Source organism: Anser brachyrhynchus, assembly GCF_964034855.1.
Source record: "Anser brachyrhynchus genome assembly, chromosome: 2".
Classification (NCBI taxonomy): Eukaryota; Metazoa; Chordata; class Aves; order Anseriformes; family Anatidae; genus Anser; species Anser brachyrhynchus.
This window is the reverse complement of record NC_137695.1, coordinates 113001442-113020395: the sequence shown is the minus strand read 5'-3', so window position 1 is coordinate 113020395 and position 18954 is coordinate 113001442. Positions and strand designations below refer to the sequence as shown.

At 41.3% G+C, this 18954-nt stretch overlaps 1 protein-coding gene across 13 annotated transcripts in view; it reads left to right on the top strand.

Moving 5' to 3' along the window:
• The window catches only part of ZNF521 (zinc finger protein 521), a 231720-nt gene that overhangs the window by 2279 nt on the left and 210487 nt on the right, over positions 1-18954 (top strand). For 2 of the 13 annotated variants that reach the window (XM_080581126.1, XM_080581131.1), the window contains exons 3-4: positions 15002-15064; positions 16099-16155. The exons of 3 other annotated variants lie outside the window; for them this stretch is intronic. In XM_080581126.1, the coding sequence (XP_080437252.1) occupies positions 15002-15064; positions 16099-16155 (120 nt within the window). Of the gene's footprint in view, positions 342-15001; positions 15065-16095; positions 16156-18954 lie in introns of all 13 variants that reach the window. 8 more of the 13 variants (XM_080581121.1, XM_080581130.1, XM_080581128.1 and 5 more) reach the window with 5 other exon arrangements.

Genomic DNA, 18954 nt, shown 5'->3' with positions numbered 1-18954 from the left:
CGCGAGGCAGAGCCGGGGGGGCAGAGCCCGGGCCCCGCGGGCGGACAAAGGGCGGCTTGTGAGGCTGCGGCGTCCCGGCCCGGCGCCCCCCTTCCTCCTCCTCCTCCTCCTCGTCGTCGTCCTTCCCCCGCCCCCCGGCAGCCCCTCAGCCCGCCTGCCCGCTGCCCCCCTTCCCTTCCCTTCCCCTTCCCTTCCTCCCCCGCCGGGAGCCGCCGGCAGCCCCCCGAGGAGCCGCTGGGGGCCCGGGGCACGGCGCGTCCCCCCGGCCGGCCGGGGGCTGTCACCTCCGCCCACCGTCGCTCGCTCCAGCGGAGTTGAATAAAGCCCCGAAGGGGCGTCAGGTCAGAAAACCGGGCCGGGGGGCGGCGAGGGGGCCGGGGGAGAGAGCCCGGGGCGGGAGGGGTGGGAGCCGGGACCCTCCGGCAGCCCCCTTCCCTCCTTCCTCCTCCTCCTCCTCCTCTTCCTCCCGCTCGCAGCGCCTGGCCCGCTGCTCGCCCCAAACAACTCTTCCAGGAGTTGCCTTCCTCTTGGCTTCACCAAGCTCGAGAGCGGGCTCTCTTTCTTCCCTTGGCCTCGCTAACCTCCCATTCTCTCATTCCTTCCCTTTATTTTCTAATCTCTTAACACACCAGCTATATATATATATATATATATTATTCTTTTTTTTTTTAAAAAAAAGGGAATAAAGCGTGCCTTGAGTTGACCGCTCTACCTGCTGCTGCAGCCTGTCTCTAGTTTACTGAAGTTTGTGCAGTTCAGTGGTGCTTTTGTTTGGTATCTAGTGAACAAACGAGCTGCTCTTCCCCTTACCTCTTAAAACTGATCCCACAATGAAAGTTCTGGTTGTGGGGCATGCGTTTATGTCCCGGGCTTCCCGGGGAGGATTTATTTACATGCGCGGATGAGTTTTAGAGCCAGTAGGAGAGCGACCAGTTAGCTGTGTTTGCAGAAAGATGCTGGGAAACTTTAACTGAAGGGTGCTTCTAGACCTCCAAGTATCTCAGTGCAGAGGGACGGACGGGCAGAATTAACTGGCAGAGAGAGAAAATTGTTCTGCTATAGACGCTGGACGCGTTTCACTCGTGGGTATTTGCTAGTTGCTCTACAGAAAGGTTTGTTACGGGTGCCTTCCTCTGAACATCCCGCTTAAATTAAAACGAGAGATACCGCTTCCATTTTATGTAGAGGTACGGGCTTTGCCTTCCTGACGTGCCAGTGGCTTCAGAGTCCCTAAAATGAGAAAACAGCAACGTTGTCTGATCCAGATGGAGCAGCCTGGATGTGCTGACAATAAACTACTGGCTGAAGGAAACCGCTTGATGCTCAGGATAGAGATGCTACAGATTTCTCCACAGCACCTTATTTACTGTTTTCCAACTAAAAAGAGGCAGTAAATCAATCATCATCTGTAATTATTGCTGCAGTAATTACCTTTGGGGAGTAGGTTATCATTCTTGGTGGCCTTTGTTCAAATATCTTTTTCATTTTCCCCGTGTTATTTTTCTTGAATCGTGTCCATTTCTGAGTGGATTAATAGTATTCCGAAAGCAGCCTGATTGTAAGATTTCTGGAAGGGCTGGTATTGTGATTCATCTGAGAAGTTTAAAAATGCTTCTATAGACGTGGCGTTTAAATTCATTGATAAGGGTCCGGCCATCAGTTGCTACATCTTCATTTTTAGTGAACAAACAAAAGCTGCAAGTAATGTCGCAAGGAGAATTTCAACTGCAGCCCTAATGTAGGATTTATTTAAATTTCTTATTTCTTAAGTATTACTGATTTAGTCAGTACAAAATATAGTTCGACGGTTTAAAAATAAACAGTATTTTAAATAGCTTCTCTGAAAAACTATTCTTTGAATGTATGTTAATGAGCTATTTAAACTCATGAGTGCTGTTTCACATCTAAATAAAATATGGAGTTACACATTACATTTCCAATTTGTCATCTACTTAGCAGCCCTTTCTGGGGGGAAGATATAAGAGATATTTTTGATATGTCTGTCACTTTTGATAACTTAATTTGAAACTTATATCTTAGGGGAATAGCGATACAAGGCAGGTAAATACATTAAAACAAAATGACAATTGAGTTTTTTATATTGAATGCATGAAACTAATGTTCATCTGAAATGGTGGGTGTTCAGAACTTGCTAATGACTAAATTTCTTCTTTTTTTTTTTTTTTTAAAATATTCTTCTGCTGAATTACCCTGGTTTCTGTTTACATTTCTTTTCTTTCCTCTCCTGTTTCTTCCCCCTTCCTTCCCTCCCTGCTCTCTCTTGGTTCATTGCCAACTGTGGTCTGAGTGTCCCCCAACTCTTTCCGACGATTATATCTCAGAAAAAAGGCATGGCGAGCACTAGATAAGCCCTCTAGAATTTAAAAATAATACAAAGATCTATCCAAGGAAAAATAAGATAGTAATTACTTTCTGTAAAAAGCCACATCTCTTACAAATATACTACAAGGCTGTGGCAAAAATGAGTGAAAAAGAGAGTAAATCATTTAACTTTCTGAAAAACTGTAATTTGAATATATGACTTCAGGAAGAGGGAATAAAAGTTCAACTGCCAGGTTCTTTTAGGCAGAAGAAAGATCAGTTGCATCAAACTCGGCAGTCCTGACCTATATTTCATTTTATGGATTAATTTACCACATTTCCTTGGCTAGTTTTTGAAGGAGAAAAAAAAAAAAAGGAAAAAAGAAAATCTATTAGGTATCACTGGTCTGATCCAAATCACCTAACACATATACACTTGGTGGGGGAAGGAGAAAAGCAGGTGGGGAAAGGTAAGTTAGGGGCAGATACTGGTGTATGAGCCCCAGAAGAGGCACCGTGTAAATACAGGGTGTGGAAGGAGGGCGATGGGTACGGCTCCTTAAACTCGCCTCCCCAAGGGGCAGCGGCGTTCCCCAAGTACAGCCGTGCTGGGGACCCCCTGAGATGAGAAAGGGAGGGAGGGAGGAAGAGCAGCTTACTTGGGTCTCATTTAACTTGGCCACTTGAATGGTAAAACCTTTTCTGTGACTTGGCGTGCTTTGTAGAGATTATGCTTAGGTTAGGGGCCCCCACCCCTTTTGGTTTATGGGGTTTTTAATTTGGGGAGGGTGTGAGGTTTTTCCTTTACCCTTACTAAGGGCTTTTGATGAGAAACTTTCTGTTTTGCAGTGAATCAGAGTTAGAAAAACACAGTCACTTGTGAAGAAAAAGAGTTATTCTTTATACAAGCCTGAATGAAAATGTAGCCCTGCTAAATTTTAAACCCAGGTTTCTCTAAGCTCAAGTCAGGTAATACTCGTTATGCTAAAGTCACCCATGAAAAATCACTGAAACTGTAGGTGTTAGACAAGCCATCCCAAGGAAACTGGAACATCCCCACAGATTTCATAGAAGCACTGATCTTTGAAAGTGATCTTTTAAAAAACGTTGCTATTATTTCAAAGTATTTTCTTCTTTTGCTCGCTGTAATTTTGTATCCCACATCTGACTGCAGAAATAAAATTACTGAGTGTTAGTTCCTAGAAAGATGAGAAGGAAAAAAAGTATCTGCTCTATTTTGTAAATCTATACTCTGCTTAAAGAAGGCTTGTGTCTCAAAATATTTTGGCGAGCCCGGAGCGTCTCTTAAAGTTGTTCCCTTTCTTTAAGCAAAGCTAGGTACTCTTTCCATCCTGGCTGAATTTACAACTGCGCCTCAATTTATGCAGAGTGCTGGTGGACTGAGTAAATGTGTCTGTGTTTTAATGCGACTTGTTTTCTCATCATAAATTCAAAGCTAAAGGCTGTTTCCCATACCAGAGGTGCAGGTGGTGTGGTGTAGTATTGAGGAAGGTAGAATAGCGGTGGATTAAAACACAAATCTTAATAGCAACAGTAGTTCAGAGAGAATTTGACATTCAGATCCCCTTCAAACAGTAGCCTTTACATTTCTGTATATCTGCAAATGGTTTGAATGCTTATTCTCAACCCCAACCAGCTTCTAAATTACATGGACTAGACTCTAAAGTCATTAGATTGTCTGCTGATTAGACTACAATCAATCCAGCATAAACAAAAACAGCAATTAGTGTTGGCACGATTTCTGTGAACTTGACTTAAAAGTTCCAGTATTACCAGTCCAAAGATTTTTCTGAACGGGTCGGTTTCAGGGGCTCTGTTATTTTGGCATCATCATTTTTGTAGGGAGGGAACAAAAAATTCATAAGATTCCATTTGGCCTGAAAAGCAAAAACATCTGTTTGATGCATGAGTGGGTTGCTGACTTCTATTTGGCCATCCAAAAAAGGGCAAAAATTAAGATTTCGAGCATAAAAGAGTACATGAAAAAGCAAATTACAAAGAGGATTTAAGATTAGCATCTTTTTATAATGCAGGCTATTTATAGTCTTCTCTTTTGACATGACAAAGCATGCCCCCGCTCCTTTATATATTTTAAAAAAAAAAAAGTAACAACAAAAACATCACTAACCTTTAGTAATTTTCATTGATTTTGGCAATGCATAGTGATATTGACTGTCTTGATTAGCTTTAGGATAACAGTAATGCTACCCGGTCATTCTGGGGGCCAGCATGAGCATTACTGACCATCACCGTCTACTTAGGAACAGGTCCTATTAGGAGTGACCATCTAAACAGCTGCCGGTTGTGCTGCTAGTGGAAAAAAAGTGAAAACTTGTTGCAAAGATCCTATTGAGAGCTTTAGAAATGCCACCTGTTTGGTTCGGTTTGATTTCGTTTTCCCAAGTTGCTGTTGACTTGTGTAACAAGGGAAGCTGTCAGTGCGGAGGCACTTATCAAACGTGTGGGATAACGTTATCCGCCATGATCTGAGATGTCTTGAAAGGTTTTATGTTGCTCCCTAATTCATTCGGTCTAATTTACAGCGGGTCTAATAGTTCTCATTTCTTTGTTCTGCAACACATCTTTCAGTATTTAGAAATTCACACAGTTTGGAAAAAATAAAAATTCCTTTTGTGTGTTTGTAAATGAGGAAAGGATCTAGAAGAATTGTTATTGTTTTTATGTAGACCATATGGATTTGTGTAGGTTTTCTTCTTCCTGTGTGAAACGCTGAATATAAGCTAGATGGAGTGTTTTTTTTTAAATTGATTAAAATATTATAAATATTATAAAATATATTATAAATGCTGATACCCTAACACAGACCTCTTAGCATCTTTTCCCAGATTTATTTTAAGGTTTCCATTGGTTCACGTAGAGCTACTAGAGGTCTAAATCAGTACCACTGAGGGGTAGGAAGATGCTCTATTTCACTTAAATCAGAACCATGGCATATATATATGTATGGATGTATATATGTCTTTCTCTGAAGGGACAGCAGACAGATCTGCAAAGAACTGGGCCTCCTTTATTTGGTGCTGTGAAAACATAGATGTCTGTTTTCAAATATATTTTGCAATGCTGTTACTAGAAAAGCATTCCAGTTGCTCAGTCGTTCTCTTTACAGATGTCCGATAGCACAGGGGAAGATTTTAAATACTTCTAAATCATAATGCAACACTTGGCATAGGATTCTGACAAAAAAATGAACGTGCAAGAACCAAAAGAGGTAGTGAGGTTTGTTTTTATCTTAACTTTAGTTTTAGATAACTTGGGCTCTATTTCACCTCAAGTAGGAGCAATTATGCTAGTTTAGCAATTATTAGAGATGAAAGAAATTCTGTTAGATACAGCTCCCCTAAACTTCAGTAGCTTTAGTTTTAGCCAGGATAATGATCAAGGAATACTTAGCCATGTGCCTAGGGACTACGCTATAGCAAAAAATATAGGGCTGATCTTGGGGGTATCCTTATTACAACATGTTATAATTAACATTTTAATTCAGCCCTCCTGCTTTCCAAAAAATCTGCTTTGTGCTCTTCTGTGCTTTATGTTCTTCTGTAAGACTGCACAAAATCCCCCATATCCAGTGGAAAGGTTTTTAAACCAGGACTGTCGTCCTCCCGTATTTACATTACCACTTAACACTGTTCACACTCTTTTTTAACTTCACAGTCCTTTAGTTTGAAACACTTTTTTTTTTTTCCTCTGTACTGCATAATTATTGAGGAAAGAATGTAGAAGATTTTTTTTTTTCCTCCTTTTTTCATGATTTAGTCTAGGTTGTCCGTGTTCTTCAAGTATGCTCAGGGCTGAGCATTCTAGAGTGATGCTGTGTATGTTATACCCCAAGTGTTTTTTTTTTTTTTTTTTTAATCATGGGAGCAAGCCAGAGAGGTGGTTTTGGGGTGTTTCATCTGCTACTTTTGCTTTTAAATACAGGTACAGTTAGGTACAATGTTTCTCTTTAAGGTTAGAGTGTTTAGTCCTTTGAGCATTTTTTGAAGTCATCTATATATCTGTTGGTATAGTGATCCCTCCACCCCCAATGCCTTGTTTTTAAGGTGGTAGGGGCTTATTATGATCCTTTGAAAGTAAAGGATCTGTAGCCAGCTAGTCTTCTTACAAATCTGGAAATGGTAATGATGAGTTAAACAACCTCTTGGCTGAAGCTGAACATGGTTTTGCCGTAAGGACAGACGGACAGGATGCTGGTAGTGAGGGTATCGGTGTTCTTCCTCTTCCTAAACCCTGTTTAGGAGAGCTTATTCACTCATGCAAGGCAATCACCTGGAGCAGGAATTTTGCCCTTCCTATGGAGCAGGAAATGCAAAATATCTCTCCTGGTTTCTCAGACAGACACGCAGTATTTCGCATGAGTGTGGAAAAGCTAAAGCACTTTTAAATCTAAATGTCTTGGTTCACTTTACAATAGATGGCTTTTGCATGCAATCCCTGAAAGTTGGTATGCCCTTACTCTTCCTGGGTTGTGTTTTCCCAGGAAAATATATTTCAGATGATGAATTCCCTGATAATTGATTGGTGGAGTTTGATTTTCTGTTTTTCACTTCTTTTGCTGACTATCAAGTTCAGCTCTGTGACTGACTCGTGAACTTCTTGAAAGGAACTTTAAAACCAAAGCCACGATACCTGCTGTGTCGCTGGACCAGATGATGTGATGGAGTGAGGCAGTGTCCTTGGGAGGACGAGGCTGTGCTTTGACCAACAGAACTTTCTCTGGCACTGAGTTATGATGGTTGTTTTCTTTTCCAGGCAGAGTCAAGTGAATTTCTAACTTTGACAGTGGCAGTAGGAAGGGGGAGGGGGTGGGGAAGTTAATTATTTTCCACCTCCAAAGAATACAATTGCAAGGAAGGAACTTTCTGATTCACTGGTTCCAGGACAACAGGATGTCAAGAGCCATGCCTGATGTAGCATTTTCACTCCGAAGATGGGAGGAGGAACCGGATTGCCGTTGGTCTGCGCGTGCGACTGCTGGGAAGGGGTTGGATTACGTGGCTTAGAAAGGGCTAGAGCATAGGAAAAGGTTCATTTTGCAATTTCTAGTGAATCCGTTGGGTAGAAGATGTGCCAGATAGAAACATAAATCAACAAAGAAAGGTCAGGAAGCTGTAAAGGCTTGGGTGCTGCAGCGCTGGATATTCCAGTGCCTGGCTGCCTCGTGGAATAGTCATTGTGCTCCGGGTGCTTGGATTCTTTGTACAAGCCATTGGCAGGATAGGGGCTTGTGAATGTTGTTGAGTAGGAGCTGCCCTAAAGAGACAGCGTGAGATACTAGGAAAGAAGTGTGCCTCAGCTCCCCCTGTTCTAGGCATGGGTATCTTACTGCAATAGGGTGTCTCGTAGTCTGCAGTCACTGGTCCGAGTTGGCCAGCCACTGTTGGAGGCAGGGGACAGGTCGTTCCTTTTTTCCCAAAGCAGAAGGAACCAAGGGGTTGTGCTACTTTTCTTCGCCCCGTACTGAAGAGAGGGAATCATTTGCTCAGCTGGGATGTGAGAGATGGGATTCTGTTCTGTGCTTTGCCTAGGGGTTCTTGAATCTGGTATCTCGCAAGGAGTACATCAGTCATTACACAGCAACGTAGTGCGCTATGAGAGTGAGTGGCCCTTCTTATTTTTGTCAGTGGCATTCCCCTCTTCAGAAGTGTAATTGAGTATTTGTTGGACAAGAGGTTGAGAAGGAGTGCTCACACACAAGACCCATATCTCCAGTGGTTTGAGTACCAACAAAGAAAGAGGAGGCCTGGGTCTGTCTGCCAAGTGCCTACCGTAGTATTATTGCTGTTGAATTATTTCAGTGAAACTGGAACTGGAGTCCAGGTTTCTCCCTTCCCAGGTGGTGTCCTGACCACAAGGATATCATATTGTGCCAATTCACCTTCTTTCTAGTTCAGCGAATGTCATAGATGAGGTATGGCAGCTCAACAGCAATGAATGAGTGCGCCTCAAGTCTGAGGGCAGGTGCTCTTTTCTAGGAAGAGTACAAATCCTTCTGACAGAGAAGAAAGTTGAGCATCTGCCACCCACATCCTGGCTGAGTGATCTAACCGGTGGGTGTGGGCAAGAGGGGGAAAGGAAGAGGCATCGCAGCCCACACGTTTTCTGCTAGTACCTTGTAGCGACCAAGCAAGGGTATGTGAGCTCTCAAGAAAAACCTGTGAGACTGCATGCAAAGCCAGGGAAGACAGGACAATACTTAATATTTTTCCAGGCAGCTGCAGTGGGGCTTTGGTTTAATTTCAGTCCTGAGCTGCACAGCACTAGGAAAGCCCGAATGATAAAAACCATAGGTACTGCTTCTAAGCTCTGTTGTGGATGTGGACCGATGTGGTGTTGTAGCTGATGGAAAGTCATCAAGAACAGAGCAGAGAGTTTTAGGGATCAAAACCAGACCATGGTACAAAATGAATGTAGATCTCTGTTAAATCAGGGGTAATCTCAATTGAAAGGAGGTGTGTTTTGACTTGGATAAATGCGTGTCATTAGGTGGTAGAGCCAAAGCACGAAGCTGTGTTTTATTTTGGCATTAGAATGGTGTCACATGGCCTCAGCTCCTCAAAATAAGTGCCTCATGTTAGGCACATAAATGAATGGCTTGACTTTCAGAGGTCGTGGTCAGCTACAGTAACCTTTACAGCAGGTCCTCATATCCCTTCCTTTGATCTCCCATCTTCAGAGTTGTGTAACATTGACCTGTCCAATTGTTCTCTCTTATGGAGCTTAGGCTTTTGCAGACAGTTTAATGAATTTCTTGTTTTTGAAGCACAGTTGGAAATACAGGTCTGTAGGAATAGCAGAAATTCGTAGCTGTGTCTCTTTGAGAGAGTAAGAAAGCTTAGGTGACATGTAGCTTCAATATACTGAATTTCTCTTAAAGCATTCCTTGAAGTACTGGGTTTGGTAATTGGGCTTAAAGTTTATCTTAGCCCCCTGATTTGTGTCTTTCCTCAAAGGGACTGGACGTCCACAGTCACCTTGTCAAAAACGGAGGTGGAGTGCTCAGTTTGAGACAGGCAGGACAGCTGAAAGTCCGCACCCCAGTACTAAGGATTGCCCCCCAGAGAGCCTCCCTCTTGCTTTGCTAAGTCTCACCATGGTGCTGAATTTGACTCTGAGATCCATAATCATGTTACATTGCACAACAGAATCTTAGGGATGTCTGGAATTTACTTGAGGTTTATAAAAAAACTTTAAGATTCTTTGGAGGAAAGTATTTTGTAAAATGCATTATACCATTATTAGTTTACTTTAAATGACAAAAATATGAGTGTGTGTAGATGTGGCCTAAGCTTGTTAGAGGGTACATTTTTGAGGAGGCAGTTAGCAGTCCGAGCGGGGTTAATCAGTTGACTACCTCAGCTGTCTAGAAAAAGATATCCCCCCATCCCCAGCTTTGGGGTTTCTGTAGGATTCTCTCTCAGCTGCGGGAAAGTGTCTTCTGCCTCTTCTGCCCACGATGTTATGTAAACCGGGCGGCTTTAGGCTGTGACGTTTGGGTGCTGTCATCCTCCTGATCAAGGGTTCAAAGAATATCCAAAGGATTTCTTAAGAATAATTTCTTTCCAGTTAAGTCTATTATTTTTTTTTTATGTTTATGTGCTGCCTAGGAAAATACCTCGTTTTAGCAGAAGAAGAATATTTTCCAACCACTGCAATCTAATTGGTAACTCCTAATTCAGTCTTTCTACAAGGATGACGGGGGGGGGGGGGGGGGGAAGCTCAGGGTTGGGATAGGCTATAGAGAGGATTAAGAATATGAATGCTATGAGGGGCTTTGTCTTCTGGAAAAAGCAAATGCAAGAAGAAAAATGCTTTATATAACAGGAATTTTTTTAGGCAAATAATAATTTCCAGGTATTAAGAGAATACTGTTACAACGCGGGGGCGGTGTGGGGGATTGGAAAAGGGATATGTCACAGCACAACGCAAAACAAATCAGAAATACAAATGTTCATGTGTACGATTAACAGGATTTATGTATGCTTGTGGCTACACACGCAGCTAATTTTCAGTAGAGTTCTGGATTGTGGATATCTGAAGTGTTAATATGCAAACGCACTTCTTCCAGCTCTTCTCTCACTAAACACATCGGGTACATGGGTGTTTGGGAGTCAAAATAGTAACCGAGTTTCTGGGTAGTAGTGATAGATAGGCATTGATACTGATCAAAATAGTAACCGAGTTTCTGGGTAGTAGTGATAGATAGGCATTGATACTGAGTGATGCTGTTCAGAAAATACTTTGTGAGTACTTCTTTTCTGAGTACTTTTATGAATGCCAGCTACCCTTAAAGGACGTTACAAAATAGCCTGGAATTGTTGCAAACTTGCAGGATTCGTGGCTGGGCGTGAGGGCAGGTGCTGGTGTGTGCTGGCCAGAGGAGTCTAAAGGCTGAGCCTTAACGCACCGGCGGTACCCGGGGAGAGAAGAAAGCAGAGGAAGGTGTAGCCCTAGCAGGTGGTGCATTGGCATGTGAGCTTGTATTTAATGCCGCTCTGTAACATCCTTAATTTCAGTTTTGTATCCTGGCTGAACCCTTACGGAGTTGTATTTCCACAGCACGTTACTGCAAAGTGTGAAATGTCTTCAAAAATCCATTGAATTTAATGGAGTTAGAGGATGCTCAGCATCTCCAGTAACAGGCTCCTAAATTTGCCTTCTGCCTGTGTGATTAATCTATCCAATCATACGTAATATCTACCTGTACATGGTGGCAGTATGAGTGGCCTCCTGGTTTTTATATGGCTAGGAGGAGGAGGGAGAAGAAAAGTGGAGAGAGACTTCCAGAAATTACAGTAATTTGTAGGTACTGAAATAATGGCACACACGTTTTATTTCTGTTCTGTCTGGGTAACTCGGTAAATTGTGTATTGATTATGCTAATACAGCTAGTGTCTCTATTACTTGTCTGCAGAAATTATTCAAACATGTAGATAGAAGATGCACTTGGCAAAGTTACCGTCCTAAGAAAAAGGCTCTTCTGCAAGATGGCTTTAAATTGAATTACTAATCATATGCTAATGGCAATTTATGGATTAGGTATTGAATTATAGGAAATACTAAGTGCAAGTTAAAAATATATATTCCAAACTCTGTATCCCCGACAATCTCAGTTGCTATATTAGGTTTATTTTCACATCTTTCAAGGAATATGTTTTAGGAAGGGATGAAATCAATAGCAATCTATTTTTATAGTTTATTTTGGGATATGTGGCTTCTGCTGCTTTGTTTAACAGGCTGAAAGGATAGCTCAGACATTTGGGAAAGTTTTTTAGGTTTTTTTTCTTCTTTTTTTTAATTTATTAACCCACCTAGACTGGAAGAAAATAGACCTTTTTCAATTATCTTTTGCTTTTATTTCATTATGGGTTGTAATAGATCTGAAGCTCTAAATCTTAGCCAGAGTTCTCCAAAAGGCTTCCCTTCAGTGAAAACGTCCTTTTTCACATTTCTAATTTTGTCCATTTCTTTTCCATACAAGGGTTTTCCCAGGCATCAACCAGAAATGACTTGTGCTCTTCCTTAGGGTGCTAAAGCTGCAGATTAACTCTTCAGTGAAGGGTTAGTCAGTAGAATATGAATGAGATTCTGCAGGCTAGGAAATCTGTATACATTTTGTACTAAGTTTATAAAATAATCTTCCTCCTCTACATGCTAACCATGTGTCCCAGGAAGAGGCTGTAAGGAAAAGGGGTGAAATCCTCACTGATCAGCAGGTGTTGCTGTGGAGCAGTCAGGAGATTATCTCTATTTTTAGGACCTCTATATGAAAGTCCCCAGGGGTCTTCCTCACTGAACTGTCCTTGATGGGACTACTTGATTTAAATTTCTTTCTCCTTTAGAATGAGGGGTTGGTTTTAGCGTTGATGTTTACCAGCCTAAGCACGAGAGATGCTCTGAACTGAAACCATGGTTTGCCTTGGACACTGGTTGTACCAGGGCTGAAATGTCCCAACCTTTCACATAGATACAGCTTCAGTTTAGAGAGATGTTTTTGCAGTAAAATTTTAAAAACTGGTGTCTTTCCAAACCACAAGCTTTTATAATAAGAGATAGAGTTGACATGCTGGAATTTTTTTCCCCTATTGAGATTTTCTTTTTTAAAAAAAATCACTTAAGAAATGTGGTGCCACAGTTTTTTTGTGGTGATCTAGTCTTTTTAAAAATTTTAGTATTTGGGTTTCTTGTTTGTTTTGTTTTTCATAAGTTACAGTGTGAAAATATGTGGTAGGGACTCGATGTTTTGTTTTAAGGAAGAGATAGTCAATCACAAAATATTTCTACAGCTAACAAAACAGGTGACCTGTGGTCGGAAGCAGGGAGTTGTACAGACAAGGGATATTGCTGCTTTAGTGACGACGTTATTTCAAGTGTATCTGGAAGGGCTATTCAGCAGCAACATCACTTATTCATAGTCTGGATTCATAAGCCATTGTTCTTGTTTCCTGAGGCCTCTCCTTTTATTAGTATTCTATCACTTTGTTATCTAGAATTTATCTTATGCTAGGATGTGCTAAATGCTGTACTGAAGATGATACCCATATGCACAATTACAGTCCTAGAGTATCAGTAATTTTGACGTTTGAATTAATAGTAGTGCGTACATGCTACTGTTTCATTTGCATATCATCCTCGTGGGTTTTTTTTTTTAGTTGCATTCCATGCTAGTGTTAGAGCAATGTTTTTGGTTAGTAACATTTAAAAGCACATTACTGTATACGTTTTGTTTAAAGTTGCCTTCGTCTCCTGAAAGAAAATGGTATAGGTAATGTTTAAGGGATGGTAACGTTGGCTGTATGTCATGCTGCTGCTCACGCTTAAGTGAGTTTAACAGTGGCACGAGAGCTAAATAGTACTGAAGTTTTCAGAATCTTGTTGTGGAAAGGCATAAAGTGCTAATCAGGAGCTCTCATGCTACCAGCTGAACCTTTCTTAATGTAACAACTACCCGTGGTGGCTGGAAGGATGATCGGACTTACAGAAGGGAAAACGAGATGCTGTTTTGTAGATGGGTTGTGCTAACGCAAAGATTTCCCTTCTTCTGTCGATTTTGTGGGGTAGCTTTTTTATTCTTTTTACCATATTTCCCCCTAAATGAGGTTTAATTTTCGTGACAAATATGTGACTCTCGCTGAGTATTATTAGCAAGTCTTTGTGCTGTGGCCTGTTGTGACCTACTTGGTTCTTTTGTGACTCAGAATTCTTAAAGAGCTCATCTTAGAAAGATGCTAAGCTCAAAGTTAGCTGCTCTGACACTTGTCTCCATTTTTTAGTATAATAAAGACATAGCCTTTGTCAAAAGCAAACCTCATCTCTCTGAATTTCTATATCCCTAAATAGTGGGGAAGTTTTAATCACTTGATTTCACAAGGCATATACTGGCACGTTTTTGCATTACAACTACAAAACCGTACATGGAAACAATTTGTTAGGCAGTATCCATGTGGGGTGGGGTTCTTTTGTTTATTTTTTTTTTTTAATTTTAAGCCCTACAAATGGTTGGTGTACCTGCTCGTCAGCAGTGCAAAGTCAACCACGTATTGGCGTGCAGTCACTTCTCACTAGCAGCAAGAGGTCCAGGTACTGCGGCTGCTGCAGGGGATGCTCAGCACAGAGCAGCAGCAGGGACGCACTCCTGCATTTCAGTCTGCATACGCCTCTAAGTGGAGATCCACTTCAAGCAAGCAGACTTTGTTTACTTTTCAACAGATAGCGCACGGTTTTGAAGTTTCCCACTTGTGAGTCAGTTCTCGAGAAGTTCATGTTTGGGCTTCTCAGGTCCATCTTGAGACTTGAAATATGTTAAGAGTTTCTAAATTGCTGTTTTGGACTGAGTTCAGATGTAGGGTATGTACCGTGGCTGAGGATTTCATTGATAAATACTAGCTATGTTTACAACTTTGGCTGTGGTTGATGGGTATGACTGATGACCAAGCTGAGCTGACTCCTTGGGGGTGGGATGGTGGACTCGTTTTCACTTCTAGAGCTTGCTCTTCAGTTGTCTTTTTGGAAATAAATCCACAGTGGGTGGTGGGCTTAATCGGGGCCAGGTTGGGCTGCTTCAGAGTTTGCACTGGGGGCTTTGAGGGGGTCACAAAAGGCTTCTTTTTTTATTATTATTTTTTTATTGTACTCTAGTTGTATTCATTATATTTCTTCCTGTATTAATAAGTCTTATTGATCTGTGCTGTCCTACTGAAAAATCTGTTTAGCTTAGCTTGAGTTTGACCACGTGTTCCTCGAAGCTGTCCTTTTCATGAGCTTCTCCCATTGCTTTCTTTGTCTGACCAGTTTCCTTTAGCTTTGAGGACTGCTGGGATGAATGCTTCAGCATAACAAAGAAAAACATACAGTATTATCAGGACTGAAGTACTGGTAGCTTCGTGGCTGCAAAACAGAAGTTCAAGTGAAACAGTCAGCTCATAAAATCTTATTTTGTGAAATATTTGACTGACTCTGGGGCCTGGGAAACTTTATCAGATCTCTGCTGATGAGAAGAGTGTGCTTACGAGACACAGCTCTGGGATAGAGAGAGATTGTTTAGAGTCCTTCGGAGATTGTGCTTGACTCTTTCTTATGTATTTCGGGTTCCTCGTATCCGGAGAGTGTCCTTATGAAAACTGGTGTTTTTTTCTAGAAACCCAGATTCTAGAAACAACCAATTGTATGAAGCCTTGGGGTTGGCGGAGGAGGAAAAGAGGTACTTGTGGAGTGTGTATACATATCTCTTCTTTTGAATATATGCCTAGATTTAAATGTATTGCAATCTGTTTTCCCAAGAACCAGGAAAAAGCCCCCAGATCTTTGCATTTTAACTCAGTTTGCATGATTATTTTTTGAGGCCTAAATTCAAGGAAGCGGAAATACTGTAGAAGTGCGGTCTTTCCCCTTTCAGCTTTTTCCCCTGTGGAGGGAGAAAGAATTCTTTTCTCTCTGCTGCTCCCTAGCTCAAAGACCTCAGTCTTTGGGAGAATAAAAACGAAATGGTTCTGCCTTTTAGCTCTTCCCTTACTTTTATTTGGGAGAGTCAATCTTACTTAGGCATCATATCAGAGCATACCAGAACAGCTCTCTAATTTTTCAAAATAGCAGCAGAATGGCTGTTGTTAGGTTCACTCTGGCCCAACAAGTTTTGAATAGTGAATCTGACAAAAATTGTATTGTTTTTAGTTCCTCTGCTCTGGAAAGCTGTGAGCCAAGGGAAAGATGCTGGCATGGTGTATACAGTAAAGCAGCATGGGGTTAGTTCTCCTTTGCAAGGCTGTCTGCACTGCTGAGATGCTTGCTACTGAATATAGGATTATTATAATTTTTTTAAAGCTTATGTATGAATTAGCACACATACCTCTCCCGTCTGCCAGGAGAAGGCTTTCTCTTATCCATGTGGAGCGAGTGAGTAGACTCTTAAAGCCCAGAACTATTCTCTCATTTAGTTCCATAACCAAATACAGTAGAGTCTGTTGAAGACACGCATCCCAGAGGAAATCTGATTTGTTTTTTAAGGCATGAAACCCATTTGGTCACTCTGCTCCCAGATATGTAGCTTCCATAAAGCAGCGCATTCTGTTTGCACTTTGCAGTGGACCTGTGTCAGCTTTTCTTGGCTGTGTTGTACAAGCGTTGCTGGCTTTCAGAACTGAAGCTGGTGTAAAGAAGCTTGGAACACTTCAGCTACCTGCCTAACATTTTTGTTTTGTTTTGTTTTTGTTTTGTTTACCTTTTTTCTGACAGTAGAAGAAAATGAAACAGAGGACCAGCAGGCAGGTGTGGGACACACAGCCGCACAGACTGGTAATGCTGAATTCCTTCGTTAGTGCTTGCTTACTGTTTGACAGCAGCGTGAGGGATTTTTATATCGGGGTGATTTTGCAAAGCCTGTGTTCTTCCTCCTCCCTTTCAGCTTAGAATACATTTTTGGGGCTCACAGTGGAGAATAGCATTTATCTCCCCTCACCTTTCAGTTCCTGAGAAGTAGAAATTCTGCCTTTTGCAGCTCAGGCAACTGATGGTGAGATGCTTTGAAAAGTCCAGCATGCTTTTCTCGTTGTTGTTATTATAAATAATCCTCCTTTACATCCCCCACATAAAAGCCCAGCCTATGCCATTTCAGATGAATTTTCATTCCATTTTAAAGTATTTTCATGTTTGTAAAATATGTGGATAGGGGTCATTTCTTAAGTGTTTGTATAATTTCTTACCAGTCAGGGATCTGTAATTTGAAGTCAGTGGATTTGGGTGGAGAAAGCTGATGTTTGAGTCAGATCACAGGATATGTATCATTAATAATCATGAAGAAATAATTGTTAATTCCCTAGAACAAGGAGGGCTCTTCTTTCTAAACTTTTTTTGATTCTGGGAGTTCAAGGAGTACTTTGCTCTTGTCTTTGGTACCGATTCTACAGAGCTTTACCTGGAGAGCGGCACTGACTCGTCTGAATAGTCCCATTCATTCAGCTGAGGTCACCTTTTGGAGTAAGAGCTGGTGCCTTAAGGCTGTTCCTAGAAGGCTAGTCTTCCCTGACTGTGCCTAGATAACTTGTTTGAAAACAGGTGGAGTTACTCCTCTCAGGAAGGAGGAGGCAGTTGGTTTCGTGTTTGGCTACGACGCTTTATATTTCTCTTGTGTTTGTGTCTTGTGGGTTTGTGTTTGGTGCCTTTCGTAGGTTCTAGTAGCTGTGTGTAAACTGTATTGTTTAAAAAGAGGAAATAAAAGTGAGAGAGTTCTCTGCTTTTTGAATGGAAAATTTCTCAAACTCTTCTGAATTCACTTATGTCTCCACTTAGCTATCTGCACACTTGGGAGGGGGGAAAAAAGCAAACTTGTACTGCTATAAACACATGAAGCTGAAGAAATACAGAACTGAGAAACTGTGAAACCAGAGATCAATATGACAAGGAATGGTTGCTTTTCTGCATTTTTTCTTAAACTAATTCTCAGTGGTTAAGTCATCTTGCTAGTTATTTATTTCCCATCGTGTCCTGGGTTCTCTGTCTGTTTCTAGGCGAGATTTAACGTTTTGTTTTTCTCCATAGCAAGAATGCGGTGCCGATGTGGAAAAACAAAAACCCTTCTGATACAGCGAGCAGTACAGAAGGCCCACACTGTATACACACTGCCAGAAGTTTTTATAGTAATACTTTGTATCTAAGCTCTGGCTCTAACCATTAAATGTGCTTTTTATAGAGTACCAAGTTATAAATGTAGTGCAGCTACGGCATATTAATCTTACTGCAGAGATTTAATGAGGCAGTTGTTTTGCGATGGACACTATTGGGAGCAGAGAGCGACAGAGTTTTACTTTACCACTGAGCTGAAGAAATATTCCTTGCCTGGTAATAATTATAACCACATGATCTTAGTTTTCCTTTCTTTTGCCAGCACTTTTCCATGCAGAAGTGGCTTGGAAGGAGGTCTACTGCAAGGCAGTGAAATGGGTTGGAAAGTAGGCTGTTTTCTTGGTAGTTTGATGTTTTACTTGTGATTAGCTATGGATCCTTGTAGCATAGGCAGAAATATGTAAGATGAGTTTCAAGAATACAGATAGTCTTTGCCAGTCTACTGAGATGGCTTTTAGATATTCATTACTTTTACTTGACTTTTATATGGGTTATAAAAAGTAAATGTGGTGAAACCTCATTTTTACATGGACAGAATAGAATTTCTGCTGGTTGGCCTTAAACCGCTCCCATACTTGAAATTAATTGAAGTCCATGGCTTTATTGCCTCCAACACTTTTAAGCCAATGCAATTTTTCATTTTCCCCAAAGTTGCAGTTTTATTAGACCAAGTTACAGCAGTAACATCCCTTATGAGGAGGAGGAAGAAGGGATAGGGAGAGCCACCTGCCAGGGAATAAAGTAACGAGAAAATCATGCTTCTTTTAATTTCCATTTATAAATAATGTTAACATAATCAGTAACAGAAGACAACTGTTCTTTTTCTCCTTCTTCTTTGTTTTTCTGGAAGTGCCTTAATAAGCCAAATTTATTTCTGTTCCGAAAATGTAGCCCTTCTTTCCATACTAGATAATTTTAAATTATATCTGCAGATGGAGCCGGTGTGTGTATTGTTGCTGATGCTCATTGAAAAATTTCACTTGGTCTCTGAAATAGGGCTGGGAAGCCTCTGGAAATGACAGTGGCATTTGCAGATGTTGGGAAAGGTAATCCTACTATCAAGCCAGTCTTTGTTGAGGGAATTGTATTTGTGGTAGTTGCAGATGCTGGGGAGAAGGAAATGTGGGAAATGAATAACGTTTGCCCTGATGTCTGTGTGTGAGCATGAGGTTTAAACAGGAGGTTACAGAGAAAGTATAGATAAATGCGTATCGCATTTAAAAAATGTGTTTTATTCTGTGCTCTCAAAAGAGGATCTCAAATACGGCAGCTTATCCTCAGTTTAAGTAGCCAGTTAGGGTTAGACCAGCCCTTGATGGAAGACGTGTTGCTGTAACAGAAAAGCTATCTATTGTGCAAATGGTATTTTCTCTCTTGAAATACCTTCTTATTTTTGTGGTGCCATCTTTTCATGGAAGTGGCTCACAGTGGAAATGCGTTCATTGAGAGGGGCTGAGACTGCCAGAACTCGTT